This window comes from Nanorana parkeri, unplaced genomic scaffold, assembly GCF_000935625.1.
Source record: "Nanorana parkeri isolate BGI_ZX_2015 unplaced genomic scaffold, ASM93562v1 scaffold98, whole genome shotgun sequence".
Classification (NCBI taxonomy): domain Eukaryota; kingdom Metazoa; phylum Chordata; class Amphibia; order Anura; family Dicroglossidae; genus Nanorana; species Nanorana parkeri.
Window position 1 is genome coordinate 579,873 of NW_017306366.1, and position 14,262 is coordinate 594,134.

The window sequence follows — 14,262 nt, forward strand, 5'->3', positions numbered from 1 at the left end:
GTCTGGCTGGAGAGCAGCTTTAAATATTTATTAGTTTATTTTATTACAGGTATTTATATAGCGCAAACAATTTACGCAGCACTTTACATACTGCACATTCACATCAGTCCCTGCCCTCAAGGAGCTTACAGTCTAAGGTCCCTATCTCACATACATACATACCGGGCCATTTAGAGAGGAGCCAATGAACCTTTCAGCATGTCTATGGAGTGTGGGAGGAAACCAGAGTACCCGGAGGAAACCAACACAAGCATAAGGAGAACATACAGTAGCAAACTCCTTGCACATAATGTCCTGACTGGGTTTTGAATCAGTGCTGCAAGGCGGAAGTGCTAACCACTACGCCACTGTGCCTAAGAAACTAAGGGGGTTATTCACTAAAGAGCTGAAGGATGTAGCTGAACAATTGGCTAATCCTTTGGCTCACTTCGGCTGCAGCAACCCTTCAGCTCAGCCGAACAGAAGGGCTGCTGCATGTGCTGTTCTCAATAGCCCTTACAGCAGCCGAAGGCAGGCAAAGCACACAGCCGAGCTGAAAGCACATGCTTTGTCTCGGCAAAGCAGAACAAACAGCCGAAGCGGACCAAAACCCTTCAAGTTGTCAAAAAAAAAAAAAAAAAGCATCCTCCCAATGTCGAGGGCATGCGGCCTGGTATAGTGCAGGGAGGGGGGTGCCACTCGCTCATCCCCCCCCTTTCCTGCCCTGCCAGGCCACTGCTCAGATTAAGGGTCTGGTATGGAATTTTAGGGAGGATCCCACGTTTTTTGTTTTTCGATTTTTGGGCGCTGTGGTCCCTGTTAAAATTCCTGCCAGTCCAAGAGGGTCTGGTAAAAATGTGTAGGGAAAGCCCACGTTTTTTTGTTGGTTTTTTTACATCAAGGGTCCCTCCTAACATTCCTACCAGATCTAAAGAGTCTGATATGATTTGGCACCCCACACTGTTTTTGTTTTTGGTTACAATCACATTTTTTATTCTGTTTCACTACCTCAGAAATAGCGAAACAGAATGACTGAGCTGAATGCTGAGCCGAGCATTGGGCAATTCACTCTCTGCTGTTCGGACACTTTGATAATAGGGGCGAACAGCAGGGAAATAACTGCCAAACATTCGCCTCAGCTGATCCAGATGTTGCATCGCCTGAGGCACTGGCGGAACTACCAGGGTCGCAGAGGTCACAATTGCGACCGGGCCCTGGCGTTCCGCCACTTGGGGGGGGCCCAGAGAGGAAGAAGAGGCCCCCCCTCCCCCAGAGAGTGCTGCTCCTTCCCTGCCGAGACTCCGCCGGAATGCATTGCCGTCCGCACGCACTCAGACGAGCACAGTTGCTTGCGGCCGCGGCTGCAAGGAACTGTGCCCGTCTGAGCTGCTTCACTCCTATCTGCTTCCTAGCTCCAGGGTCTCAGAGAGAGCAGATTGATCTCTCTGAGACTTCGGAGCGATGAGTCATCTGCAGCGTCCTGTCAGTGGGAGGCGGGGCTTGCCGCGTGTTGGAGTCCCGGCCGGGCTGAGCAGGCTGCAGCCCTGTTTGTGGAGGTAAGATGGCTTAGTGTGTAGTATTCTCCCCCTCCCCCCTTTCCTCTCTTTTCCCCCTCCCCTTCTTCTCTCTCTCTGCTAGTATTGTCATCTAAAACAAACTATTGCTCAGTCTTATACAATCACTAGAAATTCATGTGATTGTATAAGACTGAGCAATTACAGTGACCCTCTGCACCCCTCCTGACACCCTCTGCACCCCTCCTGACACCCACCGCACCCCTCCTGAGACCTTCCGCACCCCTCCTGGGACATTCCGCACCCCTCATGACACCCTCTGTACTCTTCCTGAGACCCTCCGCACCCCTCCTGGACATTCCGCACCCCTCATGACACCCTCTGTACCCTTCCTGAGACCCTCCGCACCCCTCCCTAGGCATTCCGCACCCCTCGTGGGACATTCCGCACCCCTCCTGACAACCTGCACACCCCTCCATTCGTGAGACCTTCCGCTCCCCTCGTGAGACCTTCCGCATCCCTCCTGAAAGAGGGTCCTGCTGGAGAAGAAAGGTAAGTCTGGAGTGGGGGGTGTGGGTTTGTGTGTGTGTGTGTGGGATGCTGGTGATGTAGTGCTCACTTTTATGCATTGCTGGTGGTATTCGGCATTGCTGTATGATGATTATACAGCAATGTAGAATAGCGCCAACAATGTAGGACTACAAGTCCCAGCAATGCATTATAGTGTCGGGGGGGATGCTGGTGGCATTCTGCATAGCTGACTTATTATAATGTATTGCTGGGACTTGTAGTCCCGCATAGCTGGTGGTATTCGGCATTGCTGTATGATGATTATACAGCAATGTAGAATAGCGCCAACAATGTAGGACTACAAGTCCCAGCAATGCATTATATTTTTAAGTAGGGATGCACCACTTCCAATACTAGGCATTTTCCCAAGTACTTATACTCGTGAAAATGCCCAGATACTAAGCGCAGATACCGGTGGTCTGTCGAGAACGCCAACGTAGTCTAATTTGCCGACCTCAGCATATGCGCTTGCGCACAGACCAATATTATCGAGGAAACCGGGATTTATTCACAAAGTATTTCCTTTAAATCATTAATTGTGACTGTTAATAATATTCCATCTTTCATTCATGGATGGCATATTATTAACGGTCACAATTAACCATCACAAACGAATACTTTGTAAATACTTTGTAAATGGTTTCCCCGGTAATTCCGTCTGTATGTAAGCGCAGATACTGGGTCGGCGTTCTCGACAGAACACCGGTACTAACATTTTAAACAAGCGGCTGCCTAAAGTCCCGCGCCTGCTGGGGACCTCGGCAGTCTTCCTGTTACCCATGTGGTGCCATGGGGGGGGGAAGGGCCTTCATGGTTTCTTGCACCGGGGCCCTGAAGGTTCTAGTTACGCCTCTGGCCTGCGGTGAACGGGTTGGTCCTTTCGGTTCACCCGACCGTGCTGAGGCTTTTCGGCTGAGCCAAAGGGAGGTGAAGTGGGCCAAATGCAGCCTATGTACGCCTAAGAATAGCTGTACACGGCTGCAGTAAATAGCAGAACAGGCTTCGGCTCCCTTCACTTTGGCTCGGTTATTCATTTGGCTGCCTTTGGCAGCTTAGGGAATGGCCCCTAAATAATAGTTTACGCATAAACTAAATACGAGTTTGGGGTTTTTTTCTTACTTTTTCTTGTTTCCTAAACCTGTCTTCAGACGCAGCTATTTTTGTGGGGTTTTTTTCAATCCTTACAGTAACACAGTAAGTTTGTCTATGTAAGTTTGTCAGATGTCTATGATTGACATCAGTTCTGTGGATCAGGAGTGCTGTGAATCCACCTCCTCACTCTGCTGTGCCATTCACATTTCAGTGATGATGTTGTAGCTGTGCTTTGTGAATGGCACACCAGAGAGTGGGAGCAGAGGTACCATACCGGGATTGGTGTCAATCATAGACCCCATTTCATTGCGGTGGGGAGCAGGAAGTAATTTTCCCACTGTATATATCAGCAGTTGGGTTGCTGCACTTTTTAAATACATCTGATTATAGGAGCTTGTCAAACATTTTCACAGTTAAACAATTTCAAAGACCAAAACTGAACCTCAGCCATGTAAATTTTTTTAAAGAATAGCCACCTTAAGGTTCCTGCTATTACCCTTTATCAGCCAAAAAAATACTTTTATGCACCCAGAATTAATCTGTTGTTCCAGAGCAGGACAGGCAGCAACATTAGGGGAGACTGCTATCCTCAAAAATGATGGACCTCAATAAAATTGCAACCAAGCAACCACCATAAGGAAAACAACAGGTGGGAGAGACAATTTAGACCAACAGAAAATGTGGTAAAAAAAACAGAGAAAGTTTGTAGACTAAAGACCGAAACCTAGAATGTTGGACAAATAATGTATGTCCCGACCAAGGACCAACCAGTAAAACAGCTGGGAGTTAAAGTAGAATACCAATAACCCTTGACTTTAGAGAAAGGGAGATCTATAACATAACAGACCTCTTAATAGTAACCTAAAAGAAGAGAGGGAAGAAAGCCTTCAATATGCAACAAAGAAGGGTAGAGCACCAAGTCCCCTTTAAGGGAGTAGGGAAAGATCCACATACCTAGATGAAAAGAAAAGGCTAAATTATGATACTGTATATTGCGACACAATAATAGTACGGGGACCTCAGAATGAAAAGGATGAGAAAGAAACTTTCCAACTCACGCCAATAGAAGATACAGAGATGTGATAGTCATAATACAACCTGTCTAATAGAATATATGAATAATTAGTCTTATATAGAGAATAAAGGGGATCTTTCTTCCAAAAAATAGGTCCCATAAGAATCACCAGACTTATAGTTCCCATCTAGGGGAACTCCGCAGTCAGGTACAGAATAGTATGTCTGTTTGATCGAACGGGGAAGAACAGAAGTAATAAGATGCGGATTTCCTTGTAAAGAAGGATAAGAAGTTGCATTCGTAAACAGTTCCCTCACTGTAAAAGGAGAGAAAATGTCAGAATTAGGGATCCAGAAAAAAGACTGAGTCTTGCATGGAAGTAGTGTGGACACTACAAGACTGCCAACACTGTGCAGTGCAAGGAGGAAGACATCAGTATTCACAGATAGAGTATTGCACACTTTATTAAAGTAAAGTGGGAGTTCATATAGAGATTCCATTACTACCTGGGAAGCGGTCTGCCTAAAATTGCACTAAGGGACAGTATATAAAGGAATTACATTGATGGAGTTCTCTTCAATCCCAAAAAGGGGGTAAAGGGCACAGTACCGGTTATACTCAGAGAGAGGAGAGGAGGTGATGGTTAGTATAACAGGAATTGCTAGAATCCAGGTGAGGAACAAGGAGTGCATTTGTGCAACGCTGTTCCATAGATACATAGTTAACCTGGTTGAAAAAAGTCCATCAAGTTCCCTTCAAGATGAAACGTCACCTCAGTAAAAAGGGTGTATATTTTCAAAACAAGAAGGCGCCCAGTGGTTAAAATTAAGACACAGTTCCCTCTGCTGCAGCCCGACCTTAATTGTCAAATGTATTAAGAGACTAGGTCACACATACAGGCTCTGCCACAGCTCTAAAACGGAATAGTACTCTGTAAAATATGAAAAACAGTGCATGGCCAACTGAGAAGTGACATAATGCAGAGTCCAGTGAGTAAGAGTTACACATCAAGATATGTTAATTGCAAAACAGAGACTTACTTCTAAGGTGAGAGTCTACAGAGACTGCATCACATCAAAGCGTGTGCCACTGCTCTTTCTTACACAAAACAGGAGGGTCTGGAGAGAACAGCAGTATAGAGCAGAGGGCCCAAAGGTCACATAATCGGTTCATATCACACTATGTAGAGGTTCACTTAGAGGGTAAGTGTTCAGAGATTGGTCACCAGAGGTTCCGTCACCACTCTAGACTTGGGGAGTGGGCTGCAGTTTACTAGCATAGTACACAAAGTTTGAAAAGTGCCACAATGCAGAGTTAAGTATTTATAAGCCAAATACTAGGATTTTTTTTGCCACATCCAGAGGCTTACATACACTGGCAGACATCAGAGACTGGGTTACACCAGAGGATGTAGCACTGCTCTGAAAATGGAGGCTAACTGTCACAAAACACACAGGTCTGCAAAGAATTACAATGGTCAAATGCCACATACCAGGATATTTTCACCACTTTTAGAGGTATATTCACACAAGAAGTTATCAGATACTGGGTTACACCAAAGGATGTACCACTGCTCCGTCACTGGAGAACGCTCTGCAGCTAACTGTCCCAGTACACACGGGTCTAGAACGCACCACAATGCAGAGCCCAGTGCACAAATGGTCACATTCCAATTTCTCTTTGCCGCTCCATAAGCCTACTCACTGAATGAGTCTTCAGAGACTGGGTCACACCAGAGACTGTACCACGGCTTTAGACTTGGATAGAAACCTGCCGCAACATAACACAGTACACAAAGGTCTGGAAAGCACCACAAGCAGAGCTCAGTGTCTGAAGAGCACCTTCCAAGTATATTGCCACTTCTTTCTGCAGGTATTGCAGTTTGCGGTTTTGACCCTGATTTAAAAGTACATATGTACAATACATGCACATTTCCCATGCTTTATTCCTTTGGAGACCCTACAAGTACAGAAAAATACCAATTGATTTGCCAGAAACCTCTGCTCTAGAAGCCAAAAGGGCCTAAAGAAGATAAGGGACCCCTAAAGCAGCTCAGAAATATTGGATAGTGCATGTTTTGTGCTAGGAAGGAATGGCAACCACTTGATTAGAACCTGAAATACAGCTTGTCAGTTGGTCTAAAGGCCATAGATAGGTGTATTTGCTGGTTTGTGTAGAAACCAAAAGGTTTGGGGAACTTCCGTAGGTACATAGGCAGTAGCCTTAGAGTTCCCAGAATAAAAAAGAAAAAACTGTACATGGCTAAATGAATACATAACTCACAGACGTTTGAGTTATATCAGCATTCAGTTATAATCAGTGTACCAAGGTGCTTCAATGGTTATCATTTTTTGTTGCAGCCTGGGATTCTGGGATTCAGTCACCGCAGGACATTTACTGCATGGATATTGTATGTTTTCTCTATGGATGGGTTCCAGCTTTCACATCTGAAACGTATACCAGAAGCATAATTGTCTTCTAGCCTACTTGGTCTTACAATGTGTGTCTGCATGACTATGGTGAGGCCACTAGACTGAAAGCTTTTTAGGGGCATACCATGATGTAAATGGTTCAATACTCTCCTTGACTTTGTCTAGTAGCAGAACACAAATACAGAATATGTACTGACCTTTGCTCTAGATCTGAAGTTCTGTAAATGATGGTCTCTGGCTTCCAGCAACATCTTATGTACTCTGGATTTTTGTACACATAGCAGCCAGGCAATGGCAATGACACCAGTAGCCCATCTTTGTTGATGGTAGGCAAGGTATGCCACTCTGTCTTTATATCCTCGCCATGTGCTTTGGATCTTCAGAGCAGCTGCTGACCTTCCTTCTCTTCCCTTGTAACGCTGTCCGGGCTGGTTCAAGAACTTGTGAACCCAAGATCTGTTTTCTAACACAGACAGCAGGTGAGATATTGATGGAGTCCTACCCAGCTCCACATCCAGCGAAGCTATCTTCATCCTCTCTCCATTTACCACAGCATTAGGAACAGCATAATCCTGGAGTAACCTTACTAAGCTCTCCAGAAAAGTCATAAAACTACCCCAGCTAAGACAGTAATGCTGCTTAAAGGCCAAAAAGTCTGTTGCATTGGGATCAATCACACCATTGTAAATGGTAAACGACTGACCAATGGGAACACTGATGGCAGTCAATTCCCAAGGATCCTGTTGAAAAAAAAAAATAAGACAACTATAAGTATGTTAAACAAACACTAAATGTTATGCACTTTTTAAACAGAAACCGCAGTCCTCTATTACAGCACCACAGAAAACATCTTGTTTTCTCTTGTACAATACAAAAGCAAAAAAACACAACTTCATTACTTATTGGCAGGCAGATGTATAAATGCTAGGGAGGTAGTAAGACCATAAGCCCAGCTGTGCATAGGCCTGTAGGCACATGATTATTATCTGGGGGGTCAATCTTGGCATGTCTGTTAATATGTGAGGAGTATATGAAACGCATCAGGAGTTTGGTGTGGAATGCACTAAAAACAAAAATATGCAGATTGTCCTTTATCATCACAACACTTGCACATCTGCTACTGCCTCGAGGGACAGGACAAGTGAGATGACCCGAGAAGAAGATGATGCCATTTAGTTAAATGTACATAGGTACCTGTGATGCGGGAGATTCACTGGCTTCTCTTTCTTGGTTTGTCACATTGGCTGATGTCCTTGTAGTTTTGTTAGAAACATTATGACGCACAGAAGGAAATGGTGTTTCCATTCCATCACTTGATAGCAGAGACTCTGTCTGATCCTGATCTTGGCTTGTCTGGTGTGGATCCTTCTCTGTCAGCTTGACATGATCTCTTCCTACATAATATTTCCATTATTCAGCTTAAATAACAATTACTTTTTTTTTGGGTGATCAGGTATATAATCCAAGTATTGAATCATTGTCAACGAAAAAAACACTTATATGCGTGAGAAAAGGCCAAAGGCTGGGCTACCTTACCTGTGCCAGCCCAACTAGATGACATTTGTTATGTTCATGGGTACCATGTAATCCATTCACCTGCACATTTACTATAGTTTCCTTCACAGGGCTGCTTGGAATGACTGCACACTCACTAGATAGTGCTTTAACATGCACACTCAGGCTATGCAAGTGTGCATGTTCATGCATGATCCTTTTAAGAAAATGATGCCTGAACTTCTGGCCAGCTTAAAGTGTAAATATAAAGGCAAAACACACATATACACACTGAATATAAATATATAGACACACACACTGTATTACAAATAAGCATTAAAGGATTCCCAGAGCACTACGTGCTAGCTAAAGAGACATCACAGACTTGTTTTGTAACATTAAAAAAAAAGGTAATTCTATGTATACCAGGCCTGGTGAAATTTTATGCATTCCCTGGATAATAATTCAACTCCTATGTGAATCTTCAGTAAGTAAATACGAGTTAAAAATGGTATCACTAGCTGAGACTGACCTTCCTTCCCTGGTGTAACATTTGCCTTGTTGTTAGGTTGGTGTTCATCATAGCAGGTCCCTTCTGTGTTCTCAGAACACTGCTAAATAGCAGAAACACTTTACTGACCATGATGTTTTCTCTACGTCATGTGCAAGTGCTTGGGACTTAATAGCCTGATGGCCTCTTTTGCCATGGGATGAAGAAATTTGGCTTCAAAGCTGAAGATAACATGATAATTGGCTTACAATATGAATTCAGCTTGTATCTTTGACATCATTATTTGCATTATAATGGTAGATATAAATTCAACATGGCATGAGCCAGGATTTTCATTTACAAGGGGCATTTCAGCTCATACCGTGTTTATTTTATATAATTACGGATTTAATTCAACTGAAAGAGATATAACACTATAAATAGCTAGAGTTAGCAGATATATGACCTATAAATATAAAACTCTTCAGAGATAAAACACAGCATACAACATCAATAAAAGAATTAAAAGCAAACCTTCAGCCATATACCTTGTGAATGAGAGGATGTCCAGCGAGTCTGAGCACTATGCAGGGACAGAGTCTGGGGCTGAATGGCAGAAGGAACCAGGGTGAGACGAGCAGCCGGGGGAATGAGTCCTCTCTGCAGTAGACTGAGAATTCCTAAGGGGTGAACAATGGGGGATATACCGTATATGTATATGCAAATGTGGTTCTGTATGTTACAAAATGTTGACATATCATATACAGTAAAAGTAAATGAAACTTTATGCAACTTTGATACATTTTATTAAACTGAAATTCCAGGCCAAATTGATAGTATGGGGCAGAGCAAGTGTCTCAGGTTTTGGCTATTTTTGGCTAAATTTGGAAGATTTCCTTCCCACTTCATGCCCCTTGAACTTGTGTCACTAGGATAGAAAGAAAGTGGTACTCTCCTCATCAGTGATGCACACACAAAACAATATGACATAAATCCTAATGCTTCTCCACGCTATCAAAGAACAAAATTAAAAAAAGTTTTGGCTCGAGATTTACATTCATTTTATGGTTGCTCATTACATGTCTTTTCAACTTTCTGCAGATACATGTTATAAGTTATATTCTGCAGATATATATTATCTGCAGCCAGCTGGTTCGGGCACCCATATGTTCAAGTCTTGGCTCACAGCTTTGCACATAGAGTTGTGGTTGGGCACAAGTCTGCTCACAGGAGAGTACATGCTTCATGGTGCATGTGCATGCTCATTGTCAACAGTGGTGCCAAGCGGCTTATTTAAGGCACAGCCTGACTCTGTGACCTGTCCTGCGCTCTGTTATATCTGTTCTTCTTTACTGACCTGGCTTACTCCTTACCTACCTGTGAATCCTGCTCTGTACCTCTGCTTGGATGTTTGCTTACCCAGTTTGTGACCAGCCAGGGAATAACACATTCATCATTGCTTCTGGGTTCATTCACAGCAGCGAAAGGGTTAACGGCATAATAGCCCCCTTCCCTTGGTTCCCTAAGCACCTGCTTATTTTGATTAATGGTTAATCCAGCCCTGGTTAGGTTTACTTAAAAGGTCAGGTATAATCAGGTGTGGCTTACTAATAAAGCTAATTTTAATGTCAACTGAGTTTATAATCCAGAACAATTTTTACCACAACCCTGTTTGGGAGAGAATGGGAAGGCTACATGCATTGGCCAAATAATTTTGTGCTTTTTAAAAGATCTCCAATTTCAGGTGTTAGAAAATGTGTAGTATTGTTAAACAATAATACTTTTTATATTTACACTAAGAACATTTAGTCTGAACATCAGTCCCAAAATAGAACCGATTAAAAAAGATAATACTATTAATCACCCCCTCTGGGGAAGTAAATAAGGCCCCGACCCCAAAATGATAATGTACATAATCTGTAACATATATTATGTTGTCACCGCAATGGGGGAAAACAGGTGGTAGTTCCAAGTAATTATCCTCCAGCATAGTTTTTGTGTTGTCTGTACGGGAAGCTCTCACCTTTTTGTACATCCTTTTCATGCACTGGTGGTGGAGTCAGTGAGGCATCCATACGGTGTGAGGCTGGTAACACTGAAAGAGGAGTGAAGGTAGGCCCTTTGACAATCTTCTCCATAGGTACCTATAAGAAGCAATGTTTAAACCAGTGCATCTAAAGTTTCCATCATTATAAAATAAGGTTCAGAGATACCCTGCGTCTGTGACATAGAAAGAATGGACATGGGAATGCTAATTATGATGTAATGAACCATCAACACTGTCCTAGATTTTCTAAATTGTATGTACAATACTTTCCTTACAAAGACATGAAGAAAAGTACATTTAGGGAAATCAAAACCGTGATATAATGATACAAACCAGGGGGAAATCTGACTGATTGGCTAATACTACAAAGCTAACCTTGCCACTTGGTTATAGAACTGTTTAGTAAATCCAATTGGGAGGAACACCTCATCTGGCCAATAGCAGTGAGTAAAAGGAAGACGGGGTAAGAAGAAAAATGGCAAAGGTAGAGAAAGAAAACTAAAAAGAAGTAAAGAGGAAGAAAAGGGGGATAGAGCCGGGACCGAACACTTGCCATGTAGTGAGCCTCGAAAGGGCTCTCACTCCTCCATCAAAGAGTTGAGAGTTGAAATGAGCTAACGACAAGTAGAAAGCTAAAAAGAAGGAGAGGGAAGCAGTGAGGAAGAAGAAGGGGATCCAGCCAGGACTGAACACATGGTACTCTCACTTCTCAATCAAAGAGTTGAGGGTTGAGATGAGCTAATGAAGTCTATCCAGGTACTGCAAGTGGCAACATATGTAGGGTATCGGTCTACTAGCCTAGCAAAGAGTTCCTCAAGTCTCATAAATTAATTAAAGTATATTTCCCCTTTTGCAGTCAATATATGTTTGTTATGTCTTCCTGTTCACACTGCCTGTTCACACTGCACACTGAAAAATAACTTTAAAAAACATTTCTTACCTTTTAAAAGTTTTGTTAAAGCAAAGGTTTAAGAAAACATTTTTTTCTTAGCCCTTTACAGTGGTCTGTCCTAATGGAAAGACTTGGGACTGAAACTTGAGGATTGTGTTTATTTGATAAGTTTCATTAACATACAACGGACAATCCACCTCAGACCCCTCACAGCCCCTCCTAACATTTCAAAGAAATAGAAGCAAGAAGAAATTGTAACCCTTAAAACCCTAACCCAAGTAAAATAAATTTTAACTGCAAGAAGCATTTTTAAAAAATGTTTTTAGCTTGTGCTCTGTAAATGGGAACATGTAACAAATATAAAATCGTTGATATCACAATCTGGCTGCGAAAGTGGAAATACACTTTAAGTTCCATAACCCAATCTTCAATAAAACATAAATACGTTTATTGCATTTACGTGGTCAATGCACCCAAACTGATTCTGTTCTTTTTTAGGTGGATGCTAGCTGGTTGAATTTTCCAGTCGTTTTATACCTCTTGAGGACTTTATTGGTCATACATCCTTGCTGGAGTTCCTGGCTTTATTTATTAAGGCCCCATGCAGTCTCTTTCCATCTGCTGCATTCTCTCTAATGCAAAACGACAAAACCATACAGCATGGAGAGTGATACCCCTCATAATGGTTGTGGCCGTTCCAGAGATGTAATTCTAATTCTCAGCATTGGCCCAAAACTGAAGTGCCAATTCTGGGTGGACTGAACGTTCCTTTTTTTAAATAAATATTAAGTGACAAAGCACAGATAACCTCCATAGTACTTCATACTAAAGCTGGCCATACACTGTTATATGTCTTTCGTTCAGCCTGCGGACTAAACAAAAAAATATAATAGATTCCTCCATCCACGCTAAACAGCGGATGGACAAATCTCCCCCGTCAGCTTTGTATACTCGAATGTTGGATACAGCTGATTGGCTGCTGTCACTGTTCACCTGAAGATTTTCCATGTACGAGTTTCTGATCGAAGGATGCCGGACAGAAGGAAAGAATTTGCACAGTGTATGGCCAGCTTAATATAGAACTCCAGGCAAATACAATCTTAACCCTTGCAGTGGGGCTCAGGAGCTAAAATAACAAAGTTATACTCACTTGAACCATGTTCCCAGCTGGCTCCAAGACCGGTCCCTTGAGCCTCTTTCCTCCTCAGAATGTCCCTCAGCGTCCTCACATCCTATACGCTGTATAGGATGTGATGACTCACAGGACCTACTAAGACTGCCAGAGTGGAGGGGAAGCGAGGCTCCAGGGACCGGTCTAACAGCCAGCTGGGACCGTGGTTCAGGTCAGTATAAATCTGTTATTTTAGCTCCCTAGACAAAACGAGCACTTAACCCTTACAGTGTGGGGGGTAGCCTCACTGAAGGGTTAAGATTTAATATGCCTGGGGTTCTTCTTTAAGTCTAAAGCTGGGTATACACTGGTAGATTTTGATATGAACCTTCATGCAACAAAAACGTCATCAGAACATTGAATAATGCCATTAGAGACTTCGATAGTTCGTTTGATTTTAACATTCAATTTCAGAATAAATGGAGTTTTACAAATGCAAACCACATTTGCTGCAAAATTTTGTTTCAGCACAAAAATCCATCCTGCTCCTTGGATTTTTTTTTTTTTACAACACAGTTGAAATCGATCATTGATTTGACCTCATGTACTATTAGACGATCGGACAAACCTTCAGATAAAATTTCGAACAAAATTCGAACTGTGTATACCCAGCTTAACACGTAGGAAAAGGTGGATTTTACTTTGTGTTTCATGAGTGCTGAAAAATGGATCAAACATTTCCTGGGACGAATCTTCTAAGCCAAGAAGTACCTCTGGGGCATTTGGGAGCTGTATGAATGCACTTATGTTTTAAAAGAGTCATATTCTGAATACCATTTTCACTCTACTAGTACAAGAAGCAAGCAAGCAACCGGTCTCTCTTAGACATGGTTGACGAAAAATAGCTACTAAACTCCGCTAGACTTATCAAAGTTGTCTTCTCCTTCTGAGAAATATCAGAAGATGTGTCACTGCCGCTTGCAGCACCCAAAGAATTTCTGGCTCTTGGACCTCAGCGGAGCTGAAAGCGGCAGGTGCGGCAGAGGGAATGCATGCAGAACTTTTGCAAACGCCACATCTGTTTCACAACGCGGGTGACAGCAGCGGAGCAGAAAGGAGTGAGAGGAGGATGGTAGGGTGGGGGTTTGAGGCAGAAAGATATGAGCTGGCTCAATATGCCTGATGCTTTGAACGTGGGCAGAAGGCCAGGCAGAAAAGCGTGGGCCCATCTTATTGGAATTCAGTAGTGGCCCTCGCTTCCTGTCCAGAGACAGATGTAACGCAGCCGTCCATGGCATTGCAAGCAGGCATTGAGCTGTTTCCAGGGATTTGTGTGTAGTACAGAAGCAGTGTCGCTGGCTCACCGTGCACCCCTGCATAGCGAAATGACAGCCAGTCTTCTATTCCACATGACAAGCACTGGATAAAAACTTACAACAAATGGTGACCTTTCCAAAGATTAATTTGTTTACCAGCAGAATCTTCCTCTCCCTGTCATCCCAGATGGAGCATATCAGAGCGTCCCCAGATTCTAGGTGCAAGGAACGCTGACTCCAATCAGATCCAACTCTCCGGCAATTAGTTCCAGGCTTGGTTTATTTCCTCTCTCTTTTATAATATCCCCCC

General features: G+C 43.0%; 1 protein-coding gene across 1 annotated transcript in view; it reads right to left on the reverse strand.

The window, feature by feature from the left end:
• The window catches only part of IQCH (IQ motif containing H), a 104,961-nt gene that overhangs the window by 54,026 nt on the left and 36,673 nt on the right, over window positions 1-14,262 (reverse strand). The window contains exons 6-9 of the mRNA XM_018552819.1: window positions 10,610-10,730; window positions 9,135-9,266; window positions 7,797-7,996; window positions 6,800-7,342 (exon numbers count right to left, since the gene is read on the reverse strand). Coding sequence (XP_018408321.1) covers window positions 6,800-7,342; window positions 7,797-7,996; window positions 9,135-9,266; window positions 10,610-10,730 — 996 coding nt within the window. The remainder of the gene's footprint in view (window positions 1-6,799; window positions 7,343-7,796; window positions 7,997-9,134; window positions 9,267-10,609; window positions 10,731-14,262) is intronic.